This window comes from Neolamprologus brichardi, chromosome 9 (genome assembly GCF_056152115.1).
Source record: "Neolamprologus brichardi isolate AB-2024 chromosome 9, ASM5615211v1, whole genome shotgun sequence".
Classification (NCBI taxonomy): domain Eukaryota; kingdom Metazoa; phylum Chordata; class Actinopteri; order Cichliformes; family Cichlidae; genus Neolamprologus; species Neolamprologus brichardi.
This window is the reverse complement of record NC_142112.1, coordinates 26,651,198-26,672,263: the sequence shown is the minus strand read 5'-3', so window position 1 is coordinate 26,672,263 and position 21,066 is coordinate 26,651,198. Positions and strand designations below refer to the sequence as shown.

Genomic DNA, 21,066 nt, shown 5'->3' with positions numbered 1-21,066 from the left:
TTTCAGAAATGAAACGAACAAATACACAAAGTGCGATCTTAAGAATTTTTTAATGCATACATTCCGCAGATTCAGCATGCTCTGCAAAGATCATAAGCAGTTTTTACCATTACAAAAGTGTTAAAATGTACAAAAGGCATCTAAAAAATAAAATACATTGTATCAACTCAAAGTTAACAAACAAATAAAATTACAAAAAAAGACTTATAGTAAAACAATCCATTGGTCCAATCAGAATCTCTTATGTGGAACTCTGTCTTGCTCTTTTTGAAATGCTGCTGGAGGGCTGACCACCATCCACCGCGTGTCGTTTCATTCCTTTTGCTGATGCTGATGCTAGAAGAAGAACAAAGATCAATTAAAATTCAACAAAATCAAAATCAAATCATCAACAACCGTCTCAAACAGCATACCGAGTTCCTTTTCAATCTCTGTTAGCTGCCTCTTTTTGTCGTCCAAATCTTTTTGCTTTTGCTGCACATCAGGAGATGTAATTTTTTTAACGTGATCATCTCGCTCCCTTTCTATTTCCTCTCTCTTCGATACAGCTGAGCAGTACTGGCTGAGCAGGTCTGTCAAGCACACCCCAGAAAACAGAAATTACAGCATAATCAGAAACATTAAGGCTACAAAATCAAGCTTTAAAAATGTAAAATGTCCATGATTTAAGTCACCTATTTGTTCCTTTAGACTGTGGTACTGCTGTGGGAGGGGGGCTCCAAACATGTGTAACGTGGTCATCGGTGGGGCCCTGTTCTGTGCACCTCCAAACTTTCCTCTGCTACTGACCCTATCCCCCTGCCTGGTCAGTATGGTGGGACATTGGATCCTGTTCTGCACCACCTGTAAACAACAGCTTTTTTTTTGTTAGAGGAAATTAACCAGAGTTTCCACCGATACAGCAACACTGCTGCTGCAAAGCCAGTTCTGCCCTGGTTCCATTGAGGAGCCAGCACACAATATGACAGGTTTGAGAGCCTAGTGGACACAATCTGCAAAGGTCATCCATGAATCATTGGGTTTTCCTGGCCCCTCCAATAGCCATTGAGTTTCACTCTTTGGCAGCAGTCCCTCTTTTTTTTTTTTTTCCTCCACTGGAACTAATAAAAGTCTAATCAGTTCTACATTAGGCACCAGCTCTGGCACAGTGTTAGTTTTTTAAAAAAAATTGCACATCTGCTTCAGCAAAGTCACTCACCGCCCTTCTGTAGTTATTTGCAGAGTCCAGGTCATCAATCAGAATAGTATCTCCCAGGATGTTCTTAAACACTAGAAAGAAAAAAATAGCACGAGCAAGAAACTTTCAGACCTGCTGGAACAAATTTACAACTAACTTTTTTTAACTGCTACTGAAAACTTTCATAATCAAGTGGCAAGAAGCCAAGTGTTCATATTTCAATGTAAATCAGAGGCAATCAGTGTAAACTTAAACGGTAAATGCTCTAAATCCAAACAGACAGAGCCAACTTTTACCCACGACAAAGAAAATCACTACATAAACAGTCATTTTAATTTCGGGAAAGAGGCCCAATTTCTGCTCCAGCAACAGTGCCCCTGGAGAGAAAGCCCCCTTCCACCCTGTGAGGCTGGATCCCAGGTGGAAACATTTACCCCAATCTTTACAGGAGTGGTGGGGGCATAAGGGAAATACCCCCGAAACAACAGCAAACACAGCCTGAGATGGCAAGCCTCTAAAAACCCACAGAAACGCCAGAGTCTTACTTCAGATCTGCAATAACCAAACAAATAGGGAGCGTTACGCTGAGCAGGGGAAATCCATTTAAGGCAGCTCACCGATGTCACAGCTCTCCGGATCACAGGGGTATATCAGCAGCTCTCTGCCGTAAACCGGGTTCCCATGGGGTTCAAAGAGCGGGTAGCCATTTCTTATGTGTGGCAGCGGTCTGTAAGCAATTCAAATCACAACACCATGACACTTTGCTCCAAACGTAAAGGCAACATCAAACCATGCACGATCATTTCTCTTTGCATAAACGAACACTGCTTTGCTACAGTTCATGTGTAGCACACATTCAGTTTATGTGGATCTTTTCCATTTCATGCCAGAATTTGTTTTTGTGCGTCCTTCCAGCTGATCAACATCATTTCTGTATGATCTGGAAATAATGTCTGCAGACCTTCAGAAGGTGTTTTAGATTAAATTTAGTAACCATTAAGACATCCGATGATAGATTAGTCAATCAGCTGTTTGGATTTGTGTCTTTCTTTTTTAGTATTTTGCAGATCAGACATGACAGTTTCTAGTGATTCTTACATGTGAGGTCTCCTTTTCTGTAAACATGCCAAACAAAGCAACGAGAAAAAGAATACAGTGCCTGAATACAACACTGTGAAGAAGCCTTGAGGAACTCCTAATTTCTCCATCCTTTGCTTGGACAATGGGAAATGGGTGCCATGATTAACTGAAACATGTGGAAACATACAAGGAAATACAGCACACAAGACAAACAGCTGATTCTGTACAATACTAACGAGCTTGAAAGTCAATTTTTGGCATGTCTTCATGAATAGTTCTCCAGGCTTCTTGAAGGACATTCAAAGCTTTTCCTTGGATGTTGGCTGCCTTTCGTTCTGTGCTCCATCAAGATGATCCCAGACTTCTTCAATAATATTAATGCCCAGGCTCTGGGGAAGTTCTTTTGCTGCATTGACAGTGTGTCAATCAGTAATTCCATCAATTGATAAGATCTCCAACATAATGCGACCCCAAATTACGACAGAGCCTCGGCCATGTTTTACAGATGTCCGTAGACACTCGCTGTTGTATCCCTCTGCTGACCTCCTTGTACATATTGACAATGATTGGAACTAACTTTGGCATACCTCAGCCATTTCTCCCAGTTTTCTTTCTTTAAAAATAGCTTCTTGAAAGCCATCCGTCTACTTAGACCATTTTTGATGAGGCTTTAGTGAATCGCAGATGGTTCAACCGAGGACCAGATGCATCTCTTAACTCCTGTCTCAGGTCTTTTCTGGATTTTTTTCCCCTATTTCTTAAGTGCATGGTTTTCAGATACTGTAAACCTGCTGTCCTGTCTTTACAGACATGCCTTCTTTTTTGTTCTCCACAAAGAGTCACTGCACACCAGCGAGATCTGCCAAGTTTTTGACTAATAGCACTTTGGGAATCAAGTTGTTGGTGCAAAAACACCATTTTGTCTGTCAAACTGTGTTATCTTTGGCATTTGTCATATATTCAGCTAAAGAAATGGAAAAAAATGATGTGGGTTTATGTGACAGGCTGTTAGTAACAAAGTTCCTAAAGATACAATTTAAATTAGTTCTTTGCTAAGTTGTCTGTTATGTGTCATCACAACACAGCCTCATTCCTTGACTTAGGGTTCTATAAACTGTGTTTATTGGCTTAACAAACAAAAAAAATCCAGTGAAAAGGTGTTTGGTATAAGGACTGGACTGAAAATTATTTAAAAAAAACAAAAAACAAACAGAAATGAAGGATGTCTCAGGTTTTTTGCAAAGTGCTTTATGTCAAACACGCCCCAGATTCAGCTTCTCATCTCTGATGCTTTACTTTTTTCCTCCCCCGTGTCTCCAAAAGCAAACAAAGGCTTTCATCCTCACATTAAGAGACAAAGATTTTCATTATATTAAAATGATTTTAACAGTAAAAGAAACTTTTACCTGCAGCTCAAACAGAAACAGTCATCAGATTTTAAAAAACAAACACTTTTTACAATAAAAATCAAATCAGAATACAAAATAAACGCACTTAAAGTTAGAAAAAATACAAGTCTTATAAAAGAGGGATGTGCCTTTAAATCACTAGCTTTGCAAAAACTGCCAAAAACCTGCAGCAGCTGGTCGTTAAGTAAATCTCATTAGTGTCCAAACAGCCCCAACAAAGAGCAGCAGGATGGAGTCTTATATGTGCTAATAATTACAGTCACCATTATTTTTACAGCAAACTAAAGTGAGAGACCACCTGTGTTTACAGAGTGTTACACTGTACACTAAATGTGGCTATTTTGGAGGAAAACATATTTCCAGACTCCCAAGGTTCAAAGCATACATTGATAGAGTTCGACATTATTCTAGCTGACTTTCAGGCAGCCTGTTCAAAATGGAGCTGCCACAAGAGCTCTAAATTACTGTTTTTGAGAGACTTTGGGAAGGAAAGGGCTTAAAAAGGAAAGACTTTAATAAAAGGACACATACATCTTCATCACACGTCAGTTAGACGCCAACACTAATAAAATACATCTTCCATGTACCTGTTTCCTGGTGGCACAAGCACGCTGTCGAGGGCCATGACCTGCTGCCTGCCCTGCGTGTCACGATAGATCCGCTGTGCTGCTTCTGTTGTTTTGGTGATGACACAGTCCATATCACCTCTGATGTGCCAGGAGATGACCCACGCAGCGGCATCATCCTGCACGAGAGCCAGGTGGCCAACCTGCATTCAAAAATTAGAGGATAAACACATCTTCAGAAAATTCATCTCAAAACAAGTACTGAATCTTTAAAAGAAAAAAAGAAAGTTACCATTCCCAAAACATCTGCCTGTCCCCTAAAGTTGTCACGGACGGAGAAAACTCGTTGGGACACTTTCTGAATTGCTTCTGCTTCAGTAGTCTTCTTTTTTATTAGTGTATCAATATGTTGTGCCTACAGATACATAAGAAATGCGATTTCCAGTTCAGTTTAAAAAAGAAAAAGAAAAGAAAGTTGAGTGTGGATGGACATAACTTACAGATACGGAATGAGGGATTGTCACTTTCCTCCGGCGCAGCTCGTTTTTAAGATCAGCCTCTTTCTTACTGGCAGTCAGGTAAGAAGCTAAGGGGGAAAATATTTTCATTTGCAGACAATTTTAATCACGTATGGGAGGAAAACCCAGATAAATTACAGATTTAAGACTATATCAAAGTCAGTGGTTTAAAAGTATTATTTCTGTAGCTATACCCATTTGCACTGACATGAGATTATTCAGATTCAGGTAACTTCATTAATCCCAAAAGGGGCCGTTTGTTTGCAGCTTATCCACACGACCTACTAACACAACTACAGTCTTTAAACACTAATCACTGTTGCATGTCAAGGCAGAGATCAACAAACAATGAAGTCTAGGAAAAAAAACTAGAACAAGGATACTTCAAATGAGACCTGGTTCAACATACAAACAGCACACAGTACATCTTACCCGTCAGCAACTCAAGGAGCTCCTTGTATGTACGCAATGCTTCGTTATATTTCTCAATAGCACTGCTGAGTTCATCTTTTTTCCTGGTCAGTTCAGACATTTTTTGCTGGTTCTGTGCATCTGAAATGGAAAAAAAAGAAGAATTAATTGTTTATCAATTAACAGTGAATTGTCAGAAAGCAAATCTAAGCAATAGTACTATAGTAGTGTAACAGTAGTAATACTATTATTAATACTACTCTTAAGTATAATAGCTTTAAATAGCATTTCAGGTTTTTGGCTCACAGGTAGTGATCAAAGTGGGCTGGAATGATTCGATCTGATAAATAGTTTAATATATTGTAATATAGAGTTTTTTTGTTAGAGCTTCCAGCTAACAGCATGCAGAAACTTCCTCAACAAGTCCGAATCTAAAGTCACCCCACAGTCCTTCATTATATGTTCACGTAGAGTGACATGTATTAGTGAATTTTGTAAAAACAAAAACAAAAAAAATGTATAAAAACAACACAATTAAAGTAATGCTTTAATTTTTCAGAAATCTTAAGCTGCATGTAATAGCATTTACCACTCAGTTTTTCCATACCATTGTAAAAAAGGAAGGGGAGCTCAAAAGCAGTCAGGGTTACGAGATGGGCAGACACTTCAGGTTTGAAAACAAGGATGTAGGTGCTGCTATTGTCACCGGGGCTATTCTCCCTGATAGCCAGTCTCTGAGGAGAGCAAGTGAACAATTATTATAAGCCCTGAGGGGCCCTTAAATTCCAAAACAAAAGCTGGTCCTGGGAAGAATGGTTACTCACAGGGATGTGGGCCTTGCCCTCAACTAAGTTAATTGCAAGGCTGCTGGCTCCTCTTTCAAAAAGAGGGAAGCTTTTGTTTCTCTCTCCATCTGAGGACTTTATAGTGATGATCACCTTCCCTCCCAGGTCCTGCCCCGCTGGGTTGCCATACAAATCCTGGAATCAACCATGGAAATTCACTCACTATGACTGCAAAGTTTATTTATGAAAAGTTTAGGCTGCTTCTGCTATTTTACAATAAATAAATAGCTCACCATTATCCTCAGTGTCATATTCTCAACCAAGGTTCGGCTGGCAATGTTCTCGCTGTAGGAAACAACTGGGGTTGGAGTCTGAGAGACAGGTCCCAGTTTAACAGGCTGATTGGCCACCACATCTATACGAATCTAAAAGATGGGAAGCAGCACTGAGGTCAGTCAATTCTCTCAGTGAGTAACGCAACAGCTCTACAGCCCTGCAACAGCTCAATGACCAACTACTCTCCAGTAAAATACAGTGGTATGCAAAAGTTTGTGCACCCCTGATAATTTTCATGATTTTTCTTTATAAATCATTGGTTGTTTGGATCAGCAATTTCATTTAAATATATCATATAGCAGACGAACACAATGATATTTGAGAAGTGAAATGAAGTTTATAGGATTTACAAAAAGTGTGCAATAGTTACTTAAACAAAATTGGGTAGGTGCATAAATTTGGGCACCATTGTCTTTTAATTGATTTGAATACCTTTCTCTGCTAATACTAATTATTGGAACATAAAATTTGTTTGGTAAGCTTACTGACCCCTGACCCTACATACACAGGTGAATCTAATCATGAAAAAGGGTATTTAAGGTGACCAATTGCAAGTTTTTCCCCTCTTTGCATCCTCTCTGAAGAGGGGCAACATGGGAGCCTCAAAACAACTCTCAAATGACCTGAAAACAAAGATTGTTCAACATCATGGTTTAGGTTGAAGGATACAAAAAGCTATCTCAGAGATTTCAGCTGTCAGTTTCCACTGTGAGGAACATATTGAGGAAATGAAAGACCACAGGCACAGTTCTAGTTAAGGCCCGAAGGGCTGGCAGGTCAAGAACACTGGCAGGTCAAGAAAAATCTTAGCTAAGCAGAGGCGAAGGATGATGAGAACAGTCACAGTCAACCCACAGACCAGCTCCAAAGACCTGCAACATCATCTTGCTGCAGATGGTGTCACTGTGCAATGTTCAAATATTCAGCACACTTTGCACAAGGACATGTTGTATGGAAGAGTAATGCAGAAGAAGATCTGACTGATCAAACTATAATTGAGTTATTTGGGCATAACAAGGGGCGTTATGCATGGAGGAAAAAGAACACAGCATTCCAAGAAAAACACCTGCTACCTACAGCAAAATATGGTGGTGGTTCCAGCATGCTGTGGGGCTGTGTGGCCAGTGCAGGTACTGGGAAACTTGTTACAGTTGAGGGTCGCATGGTATCCAAGTCAATATCAGCAGATTCTTGAGAACAATGTTCAAGAATCAGTGACAAAGTTGAAGTTGCACCGGGGCTGGATATTTCAACAAGACAACGACCCAAAACACTGTTCAAAATCTACTAAGGCATTCATGCAGAGGAACAAGTACAATGTTCTGGAATCTCAGTCCCCAGACCTGATTATTACTGATATATTATGGTGTGACTTAAAGCGAGCTGTCCATGCTCGGAAACCATCAAACCTGACTGAACTGGAGATGTTTTGTCTCCACCTTCAACCAGAATCCAGACTTTCATGGGAAGCTATAGGAAGCGTTTAGCGGCTGTTATTTCTGCAAAAGTAGGATCTACTAAATATTGATGTAATTTTTCTATTGGGGTGCCCAGATTTATACACCTGCCTAATTTTGTTTAGATAACTACTTCACACTTTCTGTAAATCCTATAAACTTCATTTCACTTCTCAAATATCATTGTGTTCGTCTGCTATATGATATATTGAAATGAAATTGATTCAAAATTGATCCAAACAACCAATGATTTATAAAGAAAAATCATGAAAATTATCAGGGGTGCCCAAACTTTTGCATGCAACTGTAGGTACAAATAATGAGTATGTGGAGGGTGGCTTAATACGCTTTATGAGCGTTTGAAAACAAAATATAAACGTGTTTAAAATGTTTTGTGTTTTTTATTATATATTCAAACCAACCTGATTGCTGTAGAGAACGTCTTTTTTGTCAATACGAAGAGAAAACTGTATGGTGTGCCTTTTAGCTGCCTCTGGGATGTCTTTGTCTCTGCAACGAAACGCACGGTACATTATTTTTTTCAGCTATTATCATCATCACCATTATTCTAACACAAACCTACACTCTGGAAAATCGTCTTACATACTATAAATTTGAAACTACCTTATGCAAGTGATTAGCTTAGCATTGGTTAGCATAGCACAAAGACTGGAAACCAAAAGAAACCCTTAGTTTGACTTTACATATAAAACATTTTTATTACAATACCAGCAGCTCTCAAACTCACTAGTTAACATGACTTTGTTGGTTTCTAGGTCACTCTAGCCGTTTCCTATTTTTTAAGGCTTAGTGGAAACTAAGCTAAGCTAACTAGCTGCTTGAAGTAACTTAATAATATTAATATAAAAGCTATGCTTTAAAACATCTGTCACCAAGTCAAACAAAATAGAAACAGACGTGAAAAGTATCTTACCTGAAGTGAAAACAGTCATTCTTTTCATTTTTCATGGGTTTATTACACTTCAGCTCAATGGCCTACACAAGAAATATTGAAAAATAAATAAATATTATTTTAAGAGAAAGGTTTACAACAGGAAAAAAAGAACTCCTCTACTTGCACTTTTTAGTTTTCCTGGTATTGGTCAATCTAATGAGTTGCGTCGAACAAATCTTTTTTATGTTAACAGAGAAACTAACAACTATGGTCAATCATTATCACTAATGTTAATACACATGGCTTTTTCCAATTTAAAGACACTGTACAATCTTCAGTACCACTTATTAATAGATTTAAGTGAGTATATGTATATATGTGAAATTTTGACCCTCTGTGGATTCCAGACAATCCACAATTCAAACTTGTGCACCCAATTCTTGGGTTTTTAAGTCATTAGAGATGTATGCTGTATATTTAAACTGGAACAGTTTTTCCCCAACAAACACAACAATGTCAACGAAATGATTTGCACCGTCAAAGTCACCGGCAGATGCCTTTGGTTTCATTCTGAAACACTGTACTTATTTTTCTACGAAGGTTTGAACTTTGAGAGCGTTTAAACAAGAGAGAAAAGTGTGAAAATGTTCATGCCTGTCTGAGAAAAGTGTATGAAGTGTGTAGTGAGGGGTTTTACAGACTTATTTAAAACAAAAATAAAGTTGGCTACTTCACAGATTTCACCTGTCGGGTTATTTTTTAGAACAAAACTCCTGCAATAAACAAGGGACCACTGTATATCAAGGAGACTCTTGTGTTTTAGTCACTCACTCTTTCTGGAGGTTTTTTCCCTGAAGATACCCCATCCCATATGAACATGGACACAGCAGCTGGACTAAAAGTAGTAATTGGACTTCCCTCATCAGACACCACAGTCACTGAGAAAACTGAGGAGAAACAAAGACCTTCCCTTAGTTTGGCTGAACAGAGATTAAACTGATCAAAATACAAATAAATGAATTAATAAAACATTTTTTAAAGGAAGGAGAGAGAAAAACAAATGCAAACCTGGGAATTTGCTTCCAGCAAAAAACTTGACACTGGTGTCATACTCCACTGATAGGCTGACTGGTTTTTTGGGATCAGGGAGGACAGTGAGGCTCACTGATGGACCAGGGATGGGTTTTTTGTTGAAGGAGCCTTTAAACTGCAGCTGATAGTACCCCCTAGAGGAAGAACAGGCTATCAACATTTCCACTAGTGACTTTACAGTAGTGGAAACGTCAAGACTGATGCTGTATTACTACAAATAAAATTTTACTTACTTCGGCCCGCTCAAACCATTAACAATGAAAGAGGCTTTCCCTTCTGCGTTCACAGGTTGTGAAATAACATTGGTTTTCACCTGAAACAATAACAAGACCTCTCCTATTAGATCATTGTATAGATTCCATACAGCTGCAGCCAGATGTTGCCAAACCAATAAACCTGACTAAGTGATCAGCAGCAAGTGTGACCACCCCTATAAAAGCTGGTCTAAGCTAAGCTGTTACTCTACAGCTACTGTACTTCATTTTTCACAGGACTACATGGTGCTTTCTTTGATTGTGTTGATTTTCAAGCTAACCGTCAGTCCTGGAGGTGAAGTCTTTAAGTCCACTACAACCCTCTGGTCTGGAGAAGGGTTTCCCCACTCATCACACAACTGGACGACAAATGGTTTGGAGATGCCGTGATCATTTAACACCTGCAAAGGCTGGGAAAAAAAACACACAAAAGGATAAGCTATACCTTTAGTTTGTCTCTAAAAAGAAATTAAATTAAGAATCTTTTATTTGTTTACCTGCTCCGGTTCGCTGATGAGCTTAAGCTGAGCAGGGAGTCCTGCGGTCACTTTAATACTGACACGCTCCACAAAGTCAGAGTAGCTGAAAGACAGTTCTCGGGGGCCGAGAGACCCTGATTGGAAACGAATTCCCGTCACCATGGCAGCACAGCTGCTCTCCTGGCACAATACAGAGCCGTGAGGTTTATCAGCTTACATCATCACAATCACCACATCTGGCCTGCTCATTATTAAATCATCATCTTCTTACAGTACTGTGTTAGACAAATACAAATACAGTTCACACATGAACCACATACAGTATTTACACGGGTGCCGTAATAATGCAAACAGTTACTATTTTACCACTATAGTAAAACAGTAACTACAGTGGTAAAATGCAGGATAAATTGTGAACACTTTAAGTACAAGTTTTATAGCACACAGCTTGGTTCCTTCAAGAGTTCATTAACCTCTTCTAAAAGCAACATTCAGCTCTCCTTCAGCTGTAATCTGAATCAGCAGCTTTGTGGCACCACCTCTGAATTTATGAAGGTCAAAACCATCTCGGTCATATAAAATAACATCGACACCACAGAGACAAAAGCTTTTCGTGTTATCTACAGAGTGTAGAAAAATGTTTTGTCTCCTTGTTTACTTGTAAGGGAGGGTTCATTATCTGTGGAATTCCAGTAATATGACCTTGTTATTTTAACAAAAGCAGGCTTTTTTTTTTCATTGTTAGGGAGGAGGATTCGGTAGATTTATAGTGGTCACAGGGCAGGTGAAAGGGCAAATGCACACATGTATACCCTTAGCTCACCAAAAACACATAATAAAGGGAGCTTTGTTTGCTCAGATAATATCAAGATTGCATTAGTGAATATTTGATTTGATTTAACTAATATTTGAGTCAACTTTTGTCTTAAATGCACATGGCTCTGGTCCCACCTGCCATTTAAATGTGATGGCTGATTTGTCCAGCCCCTCAGCTTCCACTTTTATGTGGTTCAAACAGGTGGGGGTAAGCGTCTTGGTTAAATTGTCAAACTGGTCCACAAGCTCCAAGCCTGTGCAAAGAAAGTTATTCTGAGTAATATAGCATGCAACCATGAATTTTAAAAATGTGATTAATTGTAAATGATCAGATTTATACTCACTAATGTTTCCGGAGAGGATCTCACCAAGCTTCACTGTGGTTTGGGGTAAAGCTACTTTTAGACGCTCTGGTTCATCTGGACGAGGCCTACAAACAAAAGAGGGGACTTTATATCTTCACACATCAGTGTGCAGACCGTATCAAATGAAAACACTGAATCAAAGCTTTGATTATAGGTTCATGGCTTACACGATAGTGAAGGAGACGGACACACTCTGGTCCTGATAGGAGACCTGGTAGAAGCGCTGCTCTTCCACCCGTTTAGGTACCTGTAAATCAGGCAGCTTCCCCTGGACCAGATCTTCCAGAAAGACATCTCCTGTCCAGTTAACCTTCACAGTGAAAAGTTAACATCAAGCTAAGAAGTGTTAAAACAGAATGGCTCATACAAGTCTTTTTTTTTTATTCCTAGAATTCTTCTTTTAAGGGTAAAAAAAACAAAAAAAACCCAACTTTTTTTCATTTACAAAATCCAACACCTACCTAAAAATCTATTACAAGAGTAAACAGCAATATTTGCACATTACACACCTTGATCATGGAGGCTATTTCAGCAGTGAGCGGTACCTCCCTGCCAGCTTCATCATACAGCTTGTAGAATAAGTTCTCCAGCAGTCCGCCGGCTATCCATTCGATCTTTTCACTGTTCCTCAGCACCAGATTCTCATTGTCCTGACTGTACAGCTCCATCACAGAGACCCTTGTGCTGGGCAGCACCCTCAGCTCCTTCATGACCAGCGGTATGTTTTTGTAACTCTAGAATAAAAAGAGGAGAGAGACACTACAAACAAGCTACATACTTGGAAATATTCTTCTGAGCAGAAGAATTCTTTTTTTTCTAACTCACAGGCATCACAAATTGAGCTTTGAGCTCTTGTTGCTCTCCTTTCATTATTTTCAGGTTAATGGGCTTTGTCACAAGCTGGCCAGCACCGGTGCTACTACAATCAGTGACCACCGGGGGGAAACCTTTAACCTGGAAATGTTTGAACAAAAACAAAAAGAGTCAGCCTGCGTAGTGCCTTACAGACAGAAACAAGACACCACTGAAAATAAATAGACCAACATATATAAAACAGCTCATTATGGTCTTTCAATAAATACAGTTTTCTCTGTTTTCACAGAGGCACCTGTGACTTCCGAACAAATCCATGTTTGTACCTCGCAGCGGACGTTCTGTTTGGGGTTAGCGGTGATATTTCCAGCCTCGTCGTGAACTTCGACATGAAACGTGACCTGGTCTCCGTTCTCCACATCGATTGACGTTTCCTCCGGTTTGACATGGAGGGAATTTGGGATACCTGAAAAACAACACAAAATCAGGGAATCTTTAAGAAAAATAAGACAAAAATCGAATTTACCTTGTCTTAATGTTAGCAGCCAACAGATTATCATTTGAACCACAGCTAAATCTGTTACCTTTACAGTGAAGCTACAAAGTCTCCTGGGGACAAACCACAAACCTACAAACCCCTCCCCACCCAGCTTTTGGCAAGGCAGGCCATTGTTCCATACTGCTGCTGCCTGCATACAGACAAAGACTTAAAATAGGAAAAAACAGTTTCCAGGGACATCTACAAATGGGACAGTGAGGCTGAGGCTAACATCACGGAGGATCTCTCCTGGACCCTTCACACAGACACTGCAGTCAGGAAAGCTCGCCAGGGACTCTACTTTCTGAGGAAGCTAAGGAAGTTTGGCATGAATGCCAACATCACCTGAAATTTCTACAGGAGTGCGATCGAGAGCTTGCTGACGAGCTGCATTACAGTTTGGTACGGAAGCTGCTCTGCCAGCAGCGGCAAATCACTACAGAGGGTGGTGAAAGCAGCAGGACATTTATCTTCAGCGGTGCAACCAAGAAGCACACAGCATCATTAAGGACCACAGCCACCCAGCACATCAGCTGTTCTCCTTGTTACCATCTGCCAGACGTTACAGGAGTCTGTCTGCTGGGAGCACAAGACTCAAAAACAGTTTTAACACACCACACTTCACAGGATGCACACAGAAGCTGTCCTACAGTTTCACAACTACATACTACACTCTACACTGGTCACTCCATTTTTATTAGTATTTAAATAAAAATAAAAACCCTTACTCCGTGCAATACTGCACTAACTGCCACTCTAAAATCTTGTACTGCTGCTCACTCCTATCAAATTATCCCATGTGCAATATCCCATTTGCCCCCACCCCTCAATACATGTCAACGGTCACATTTCTATTCAAGTTTTCTTTATTTATACAAGTGTGTATATATATTTACAGCGGTCCCTTGTTTATCGCGGTAGTTACATTCTAAAAAGAGCCCACGATAGTTAGCTACTTCGCAGATTTCACCTGTTTTTTACAATTATTATTTATTATAGATGTTTTATGGCTGTAAAACCCCTCACTACACACTTTATACACCTTCCTGCGACAGGCAGAAAAGAGTCACACTGCTAGCGATGGAAGATTTAGATAAATTTGACAAGCTGAATGCATTCTGTACTCTACAGGAGACACTGCACAAGATTGATTGACAATGGTCTACAGCCAATCAGAATGCAGAAAATAATTTGCTGTAAAAAACAAACAAGCAAACGAACAAACAAACAAAAAAAACATGCAAAATTGCACACAAAAAAATCTGCGAAACAGCGAGACCACGTTATAGCGAGGTACCCCTGTATATATATATTTAGTCTGTTAATATTTGTAATATTTTTTACTGTACTATACTGCTGAGTGACTTGTCTTCTGCTCCTCAAACACATTTTATTGACATGTTGACCCTGTGCTAACTTGCATATGACAAAGTGAAAATGAAACTAAACTGAAACTAGAAAAAGTTGCATTGCCTGCGAAAATGCAGTGTGAATGCCTTGTAGTGGAATCTGCTGAAAACAGCAGAAGAAGTAAAACTATGTGCTGAAAGGAGGTGAAGAAACTGAAAATTCTGCCAAAAACAGGTGAAGAAGCAGAAATTTTTGCTGAAAAAAGGGGAAAAACTGCAAATTCTGCTGAAAACGGGTAAAGAAGCTGAAATTTCTCCAAAAAGTTGATTCTGTTCATCTGGATGTAGCGTTTTGTGGGAGAAACGTTTCGTCACTCATCCAAGTGACTTCTTCAGTCTCAGAAGTCACTTGGATGAGTGACGAAACATTTCTCCAACAAAACGCTACATCCAGATGAACAGAATCAACTTTTTGGAGATTTACTTTCTTGGATGATTGAGAATGCATGAAGCTGAAATTTGTACTGAAGAGAGGTGAAAAAGTTTAACTGTCTTCTGAGAACAAATGGTGCCATGAGCGGGGTTTGAACCCGGGCCTCCTGGTCTCAAGGCGGCTAGAAGAAGCTGTAATTTGTGTTAAAAAGAGTTTTAAAAAAAAAGTTTAACCGTTAACTGAAAAATATGTTGCCATAAGCAGGATTTGAACCCGGACCTCCCACTCTGAAAAAGGCTGCTCATCTCACTGAGCTAAAACACAGCTCACCTCAGCAAGCAAAATCAGTGACCACACTGATAATGTGGTCCATTCATTTCAATGGGACCAAAAAATTGCATAAAACATTTAATATCTCAAAAAGTATATAAGTTATGAGCACCAAAAGTCATAGTCGGCATTAGCAGAAATAGCAGAATAGTTTAAAATTTGAACGCTTAAAATCGCACAAAAACTGTGAAAGTAGTTCCATGGCGAAGAAGCATGGAGCAACTAGAATAAAGTATAAAGAATAAAGAGAAAGAAGAACTCAATAGTGTGAATGCCTGTGAGGCATTAAGACAACTAGGGCTGCACTGTGATGTGGTGGTTAGCACTACTGCCTCAGAGCAAGAATCCATCCATCTCCAGGTACTCTTTCTTTGTGCATGCTTTCAGTGGTTATTCTAAATTGGCAGCAGGTATGAGTACAACTGTTGGAAGCATCAGATGCTTGACTTTAGTTAAATGCGTTACTTACACTTTTAAATTGTATTTATATTTAAAGTTTTATATAATTCTTTTCCTCATCCAAGCAATCACTTCTGATCTACAGAGTATACACTCGAAGCATACTTCAAATGCTGTCAACAAGATTGATTTTGAGCCAAAACTTTAGCAATGGATAAGTAAACTAGACATGAAAATTAATTATTTAAAAATAATTATCAACATTTAAGTGCCAAGGATGAATCCAGTTGTTTCATAAAGTGTCTCAAAAGAAGATGATGCTCAACCAAAACTGATCTTCGAATCTCTACGTCGTTGTTGTTTGCACAGTCTCATCAAGATTGGTCCACTCGTCCAGGAGCAGATAGGAAACATAAATCTTCTATATGCTACGGTTATTATAGTCTGATTTAAGCATTTAACAATCAAGATTTCTGAAAGGACATAATGCACATGAGAAACCAGTACACAAACTGTTCTAAAATCATAAATAAATGAGGGGTTACCAGGAAGAAGACTGATCTTGATGGACTTGGTGTGTTGTTTCAGGCCAGGCAGGGTCACTTCCAGGTCATAGCTCTGAAAATGTAAACAAAGCACATAAAAATAAATCACCAAATCAGCTAATAATTTTTTGACTATTGACTTTCAAGTAGTTGTTAAACCTCTTGATAAAACTATGACTGTACTATTAGTAGTTTATTTATTTATTTTAAGTAGTCTTCCATGTGACGGGCAAATTTATGTGTTCGTAGCGTAGAAATCATTAGTTCTAACCTTGGATTGCTGGTAATTCAGGACTTTTCCTCTCGCTTTGACATTTTTGATGGTGAATATGGTTCCACTGCTGGAGAATGTCTCATAACTCAGATCCAGACCACTAAAAAAATAAAAATAAAAATAAAAATAAATAAATAACAATGGCCGTGTTACAACACTGTTAAATATGACATAATAAAGGCACAAATGCTTTCATACATATTTTTTTCTCAAGCATTTAAAAATTGAGTAGCATTAATGAGACTCACCAGCATTTGAGCTCAGGTGTGAGTTTAGAAGTGAGGGACGTCGAGTGGCCATAACCATCTTTTATCTGCAGAGGAATGTCAAACGGCACGCCCACTCGCAGCGTGGGGCTTATTGCACTGATATCAAAGCTTGCTGCATCGCCCTCTGGCAATAGAACAAAGGAGTGTGTCTGTTTGGTCAGAATGGTGGGAATAATGATTACTAGCTAAACACACTGCGTTCTTTCTCCTCACCTTTAATGGTAAACTTCAGTGTGAACGTTGGAAGCGCTCTACCGCCAAAGCTGACAGCGTTTGTTTCATGGACCACTGTGTTCAAATTCAGTGTGTACTTTCCCAGCTCAGTCAGGTTCTCTGTCAACAATGGCTCAAATATGATCTTTCAGCAGACAAACGTCAGGGCAACCAAGAAGAAGGATAAGAAAATTAAAAGAAACTCACCCATTTTTTTGAACCAGAAACCAGTATTTGCTAAATGTGGGGCAACATAAGCAGCAAGCTCTTTGTCTGACTTTTGACCTACAAATGAAAAAGGTAAAATAATAAGAATAATTTAATTCTATAACAGGTGGAGCAAACACAGAGAGAAATTAGGCTGAAAAAAAGAACAACTGCTAAACAAGGGCGAGAACCCACAAAGTTGTGACTTTTTACACTTTATGACACATTTAATTTGAGGATTTTTTGGTTGTTTTGGCAACATGTGGGGCTGAAAATTAAAGATTGAAAACACTTTACTGTCATTATTTAGTTTATTGTACAATAAGTTGTACAGTATTGTAAGATGGTAAGATCTAAATCTGTAACTGCAAATGTATTGTTGATAAGGTTGGAGTCACTTGAACGTGTGAGGAAATATTTCTTCCACTGAAAATACGTCCAGATTAACAGAATCAACTTTGTACCAATAAGGAACATAGTTTTAAATAGCTCTATATAGTTTTATTACCACTTTGACTTGTAGAAGTCAGATGTGACATGCATTTGACCTCTGACCTATGACACATCTTTAAAATCTTTAGTATTTTGACAATACACACCACACTTGTTAGAATCATAGTTTCTAAGCTATGAGGCTTTTTTTGGTCAATTTTTGACAAATAAATCATTAAGTTTAAGACCCAATGTAAATAAATTGTTAACATGACCACTCTCTACATCCCTACAAAGTTGAATCAGAATTCATTCAAAACTTTTTGGACTATCTCGTTTACAGACAAAATGACACCCATGCAAACGCTACCAAAAACATGAGCATCTTTGTGAGGCAACTAGTACCGTATTTTTCGGACCATAAGGCGCACCGGATTATAAGGCGCATTGAGCAAAACAAAACAGTCAGATAAGTCAAACTTTACTCAGTTCATTCTTCTTGCTTCCTCCACTTCCGTACCATTTATAAGTCTCTCAGTCAGAACATGGTATATCATGCTTAGGTGGAAGCAGGAAGTTAGCTCGCCAGTTAACTTCTGACTTTCTTCTCGTTTGGCTCTCGGCGAAGGCAGTCGCACTTTTTCTCCTCCTTCCCCTTATCTTCCCTGCTTAGCCTCTTGTGTCCTTGTCTTGTCTCGTGTGTATTACTTTCCCTGGAACACTCTCTCACTGTTCTCTAAACCTAAAAGAGAATTATGATTTGATCAACTGGTCTCTGAATGCTATTGACACCCTTTTCTCAATGAGAAGTCTGGGCTTGGGAGAGCCCAAGTGCCCTGGAGGGACTTTCCCTGCCGGATACACGATGGACGGGTGGCAGAAATGGAGGGTCTTGTGCCTGGTGGGACTGCCGATCGAGGGCGCTGAAGATATCTACCTATTCGGAACCATAATAACAGGGTTCTTGCTGATCGGAGCTGGCTTGGCCCTGGCTTATCGGAGAATTAGAAAGCGGAACCGGCTGTTCAAACCCCCCCAAAGGCTGCCCGCTGGGATTGAAATGATGGGACGAGGCACGGCTTCTCCGAATGGGCTCACTGAGAGCAGCATGGTTAAGAGCTTGGAGGAGCTTACAGCTGCCGTGAATACTCAGAATAACACCTCTGAGCGTATATTGGGTTACATCAAGGAGAGGTCTGCTCAGAATAACACCTCTGAGTGAAAGTTGGATTACATTGTGGAACAGCTCACTGCAGTCGTGTGTTCTCAGAATCGGCTCTCTGAGCACAAGAATGATAAGACCACGGAGCGCAAGTTTGATAACATCATGGAGAAGCTCGCGGCTCTCCAACGGGAGATTGAGAGACCAGTGTCGGAGTGTTAAAGAACAGCTTTGAAATTCTCATGAGCTGCTTGCATAAAAGAAAAATCAACAACATCAACATCATAATGCAGATACCCCCTCGGCGCCAGCTGTGGGCTCAAGGCTGGAGCCGAACATATCTCCCTGATAACGACTGTGTGTTGACTGTTCTTCCCACTCTATGCAAGACCACCTAGGTTGGCTGGTAGACTGTTTACTTAGCCTGATAGGGCAAAGGACACTGTCTCAGCTGAACTCTGGACACGCACACACATACACTTACACTGATAAGCACTCACACATCCCCCCTGCCCTTCCAATGCCTTCGATGCTTGTTGCCTCCTGGGAACACGAGGCGGGTCTGGGCCTGCGCTGGAGAGTCGGCGCAGTGGCAGGATGGCTGCTGTGTTGCCTGGGATTACTCCTTATCCCCTACCCAACCCTGTTGCTGGTCACGTGCTCTATAATGTTGTACTGTGGACATTTATGTGCTTTCTGTGCAGAGGAGTTTTTTTGTTTCCTGTTTTCATACTGTCCTCCTACAGAGATTGACAGACCACGTGACTTTCGCGCATTGCATGCCGGGAACTCGTGGCAAAACAATCCAAGTACCGCATCAAATGCAAGCATTTGCAGCACCGCAAAACGTTCATTCTCCGGTTCCAATACCTTCTTGCTTTTTCTTTGCCCCCCAAAAAGTTATGTACAAAACGAAGGAGAACAATGCCGGTCCGTACAAAGACAGACTTGATGAAAAGTCAAAGAAAAGATACAAGGAAAAAATCAAAGGAGTGAAAGGGTTAGTCCCTTACGAGCACACAGAGTGGACAAAATACGTTAGTGTGCTGCCCAACTTTCACCATGCTCATATTTATAATTATACGGTTCTTGGAGTGAGTACATACACAAGCCCGGGTACAGTTTACCGACGGATGGGTACAGGACCCTGAAATGCACCGTGTAGAACAAAAGACCATCGTACGAACAAAGGTAAGTTTACCAGTCTCACAAATCGTCTTCATAAATACACATTCGTTAACCGTTTATTAATAGGACCTTTGAGCTCAATGGTAAATAATTAGTAGTGGAAATAATTTCTGGTTCGCATTACAGAATTGTAGCAGTGACAATAATATTGTATGCTGTAATTGTACTGGGCAATTAGTGATACAAAAAAACCTGTTTTATCCTGTGAATGAAAGTATATGTTTTTGTCAATGTACCATGGTAATAACAGAAGCGAAACGCAATATTGTGTCAGGACAATTCACTATTTATGCACAATAAACAAAGGAGCATAGCGTGACAATTTCTGTTCAGCGCCAGACTTGCTTGTCACCTATATCACCAATTATGTTAAGAAAAATGACGCATTAACTACTACAAAACACTGACCTTTGTGGAAATGCTTGGAGCAGACTAACCTGTGAGCTGGAGTGTTCTGGGACGTTATATTTGGTCTTTGAATGGCTGCAATCCAGGCCATCCGTCGCCTCTTTTTACTTCGGAAACATGGCTCGAACAATTTCTCTTCAACGACGTAATCCGATAACAAACGATCTCTTTACCAGTCGGCTTCCCGTGGCTGTCATGCGACCGGCTATTGCAGTTAATAATATAACAGCTTCTCGCCATTTTTTGTGTTTCTTTTTATCGCTGTGTGACTGATTTCAATTGAAAGCCTGGGTGCGCTAGTACCTCTTGCCACGGGTTCCCAGAATCCTTTGCGGTTTTACCCCTAAATGACGTCACATTTATCTCTATAGCCCAGCATGAGTAGAGGTCTCTTTTTTCCTCTTGTACTTTCCCATTGTAGTGTACATTTCAGTGTTTTTTCTGTAATGCAACTGTTCTCTGACTTGTATCCCCATGTGATGTCTGTGTTGTGTGTGTAAGGTTGGGGGCGGGTTCATTCCACTGCGGGGCAACCTGCCACTGCATATGGCGAATAAAATTTGAACTTGAACTTGACTCCGGTAAATTTAATAAATTCTGTTTTCATGGATGCCTGGATGTTAAACTTAATTGTTACACCTGGTAAAGCAGCAACGCTGATCATTTTATTAAAGATGAAAGAATTTTGACCGTTTTTAAATCTCAGTGATGCCGCAGTGTTTGTTTGACTTTGGGACCTGAAGTGGACGGAGTTTTGGACCCAGATTACTCCGCGAGGCTCCTGACAACGGTAGCCATAATGCTCCGACAATCCAGTAAGCAGTGCGGCTTTGTAGCTTATCAAAGTTGTAGTAAAACATGTTTTG

The 21,066-nt window shown here is 39.9% G+C and overlaps 1 protein-coding gene and 1 pseudogene across 3 annotated transcripts in view; one reads left to right on the top strand and one right to left on the bottom strand.

Annotated features, from left to right (window-relative positions):
* Positions 1-37: 37 nt before the first annotated feature.
* The window catches only part of smchd1 (structural maintenance of chromosomes flexible hinge domain containing 1), a 39,332-nt gene continuing 18,303 nt past the window's right edge, over positions 38-21,066 (bottom strand). For all 3 annotated transcript variants that reach the window (XM_087846212.1, XM_006795027.3, XM_087846213.1), the window contains 30 exons: positions 17,011-17,088; positions 16,804-16,923; positions 16,570-16,714; positions 16,319-16,421; positions 16,048-16,120; positions 12,780-12,919; positions 12,466-12,594; positions 12,150-12,374; positions 11,808-11,950; positions 11,620-11,705; positions 11,411-11,529; positions 10,478-10,639; positions 10,262-10,390; positions 9,960-10,039; positions 9,703-9,860; positions 9,466-9,581; positions 8,674-8,735; positions 8,162-8,249; positions 6,240-6,371; positions 5,986-6,141; positions 5,769-5,895; positions 5,183-5,302; positions 4,733-4,818; positions 4,525-4,647; positions 4,254-4,435; positions 1,795-1,904; positions 1,199-1,269; positions 675-843; positions 414-572; positions 38-336 (listed from right to left, as the gene is read on the bottom strand). In XM_087846212.1, the coding sequence (XP_087702338.1) occupies positions 242-336; positions 414-572; positions 675-843; positions 1,199-1,269; positions 1,795-1,904; positions 4,254-4,435; positions 4,525-4,647; positions 4,733-4,818; positions 5,183-5,302; positions 5,769-5,895; positions 5,986-6,141; positions 6,240-6,371; positions 8,162-8,249; positions 8,674-8,735; positions 9,466-9,581; positions 9,703-9,860; positions 9,960-10,039; positions 10,262-10,390; positions 10,478-10,639; positions 11,411-11,529; positions 11,620-11,705; positions 11,808-11,950; positions 12,150-12,374; positions 12,466-12,594; positions 12,780-12,919; positions 16,048-16,120; positions 16,319-16,421; positions 16,570-16,714; positions 16,804-16,923; positions 17,011-17,088 (3,686 nt within the window). In that variant the 3' untranslated portion in view covers positions 38-241. The remainder of the gene's footprint in view (positions 337-413; positions 573-674; positions 844-1,198; positions 1,270-1,794; positions 1,905-4,253; positions 4,436-4,524; positions 4,648-4,732; positions 4,819-5,182; positions 5,303-5,768; positions 5,896-5,985; positions 6,142-6,239; positions 6,372-8,161; positions 8,250-8,673; positions 8,736-9,465; positions 9,582-9,702; positions 9,861-9,959; positions 10,040-10,261; positions 10,391-10,477; positions 10,640-11,410; positions 11,530-11,619; positions 11,706-11,807; positions 11,951-12,149; positions 12,375-12,465; positions 12,595-12,779; positions 12,920-16,047; positions 16,121-16,318; positions 16,422-16,569; positions 16,715-16,803; positions 16,924-17,010; positions 17,089-21,066) is intronic.
* Positions 17,820-18,826, top strand: LOC148101463 (uncharacterized; annotated as a pseudogene).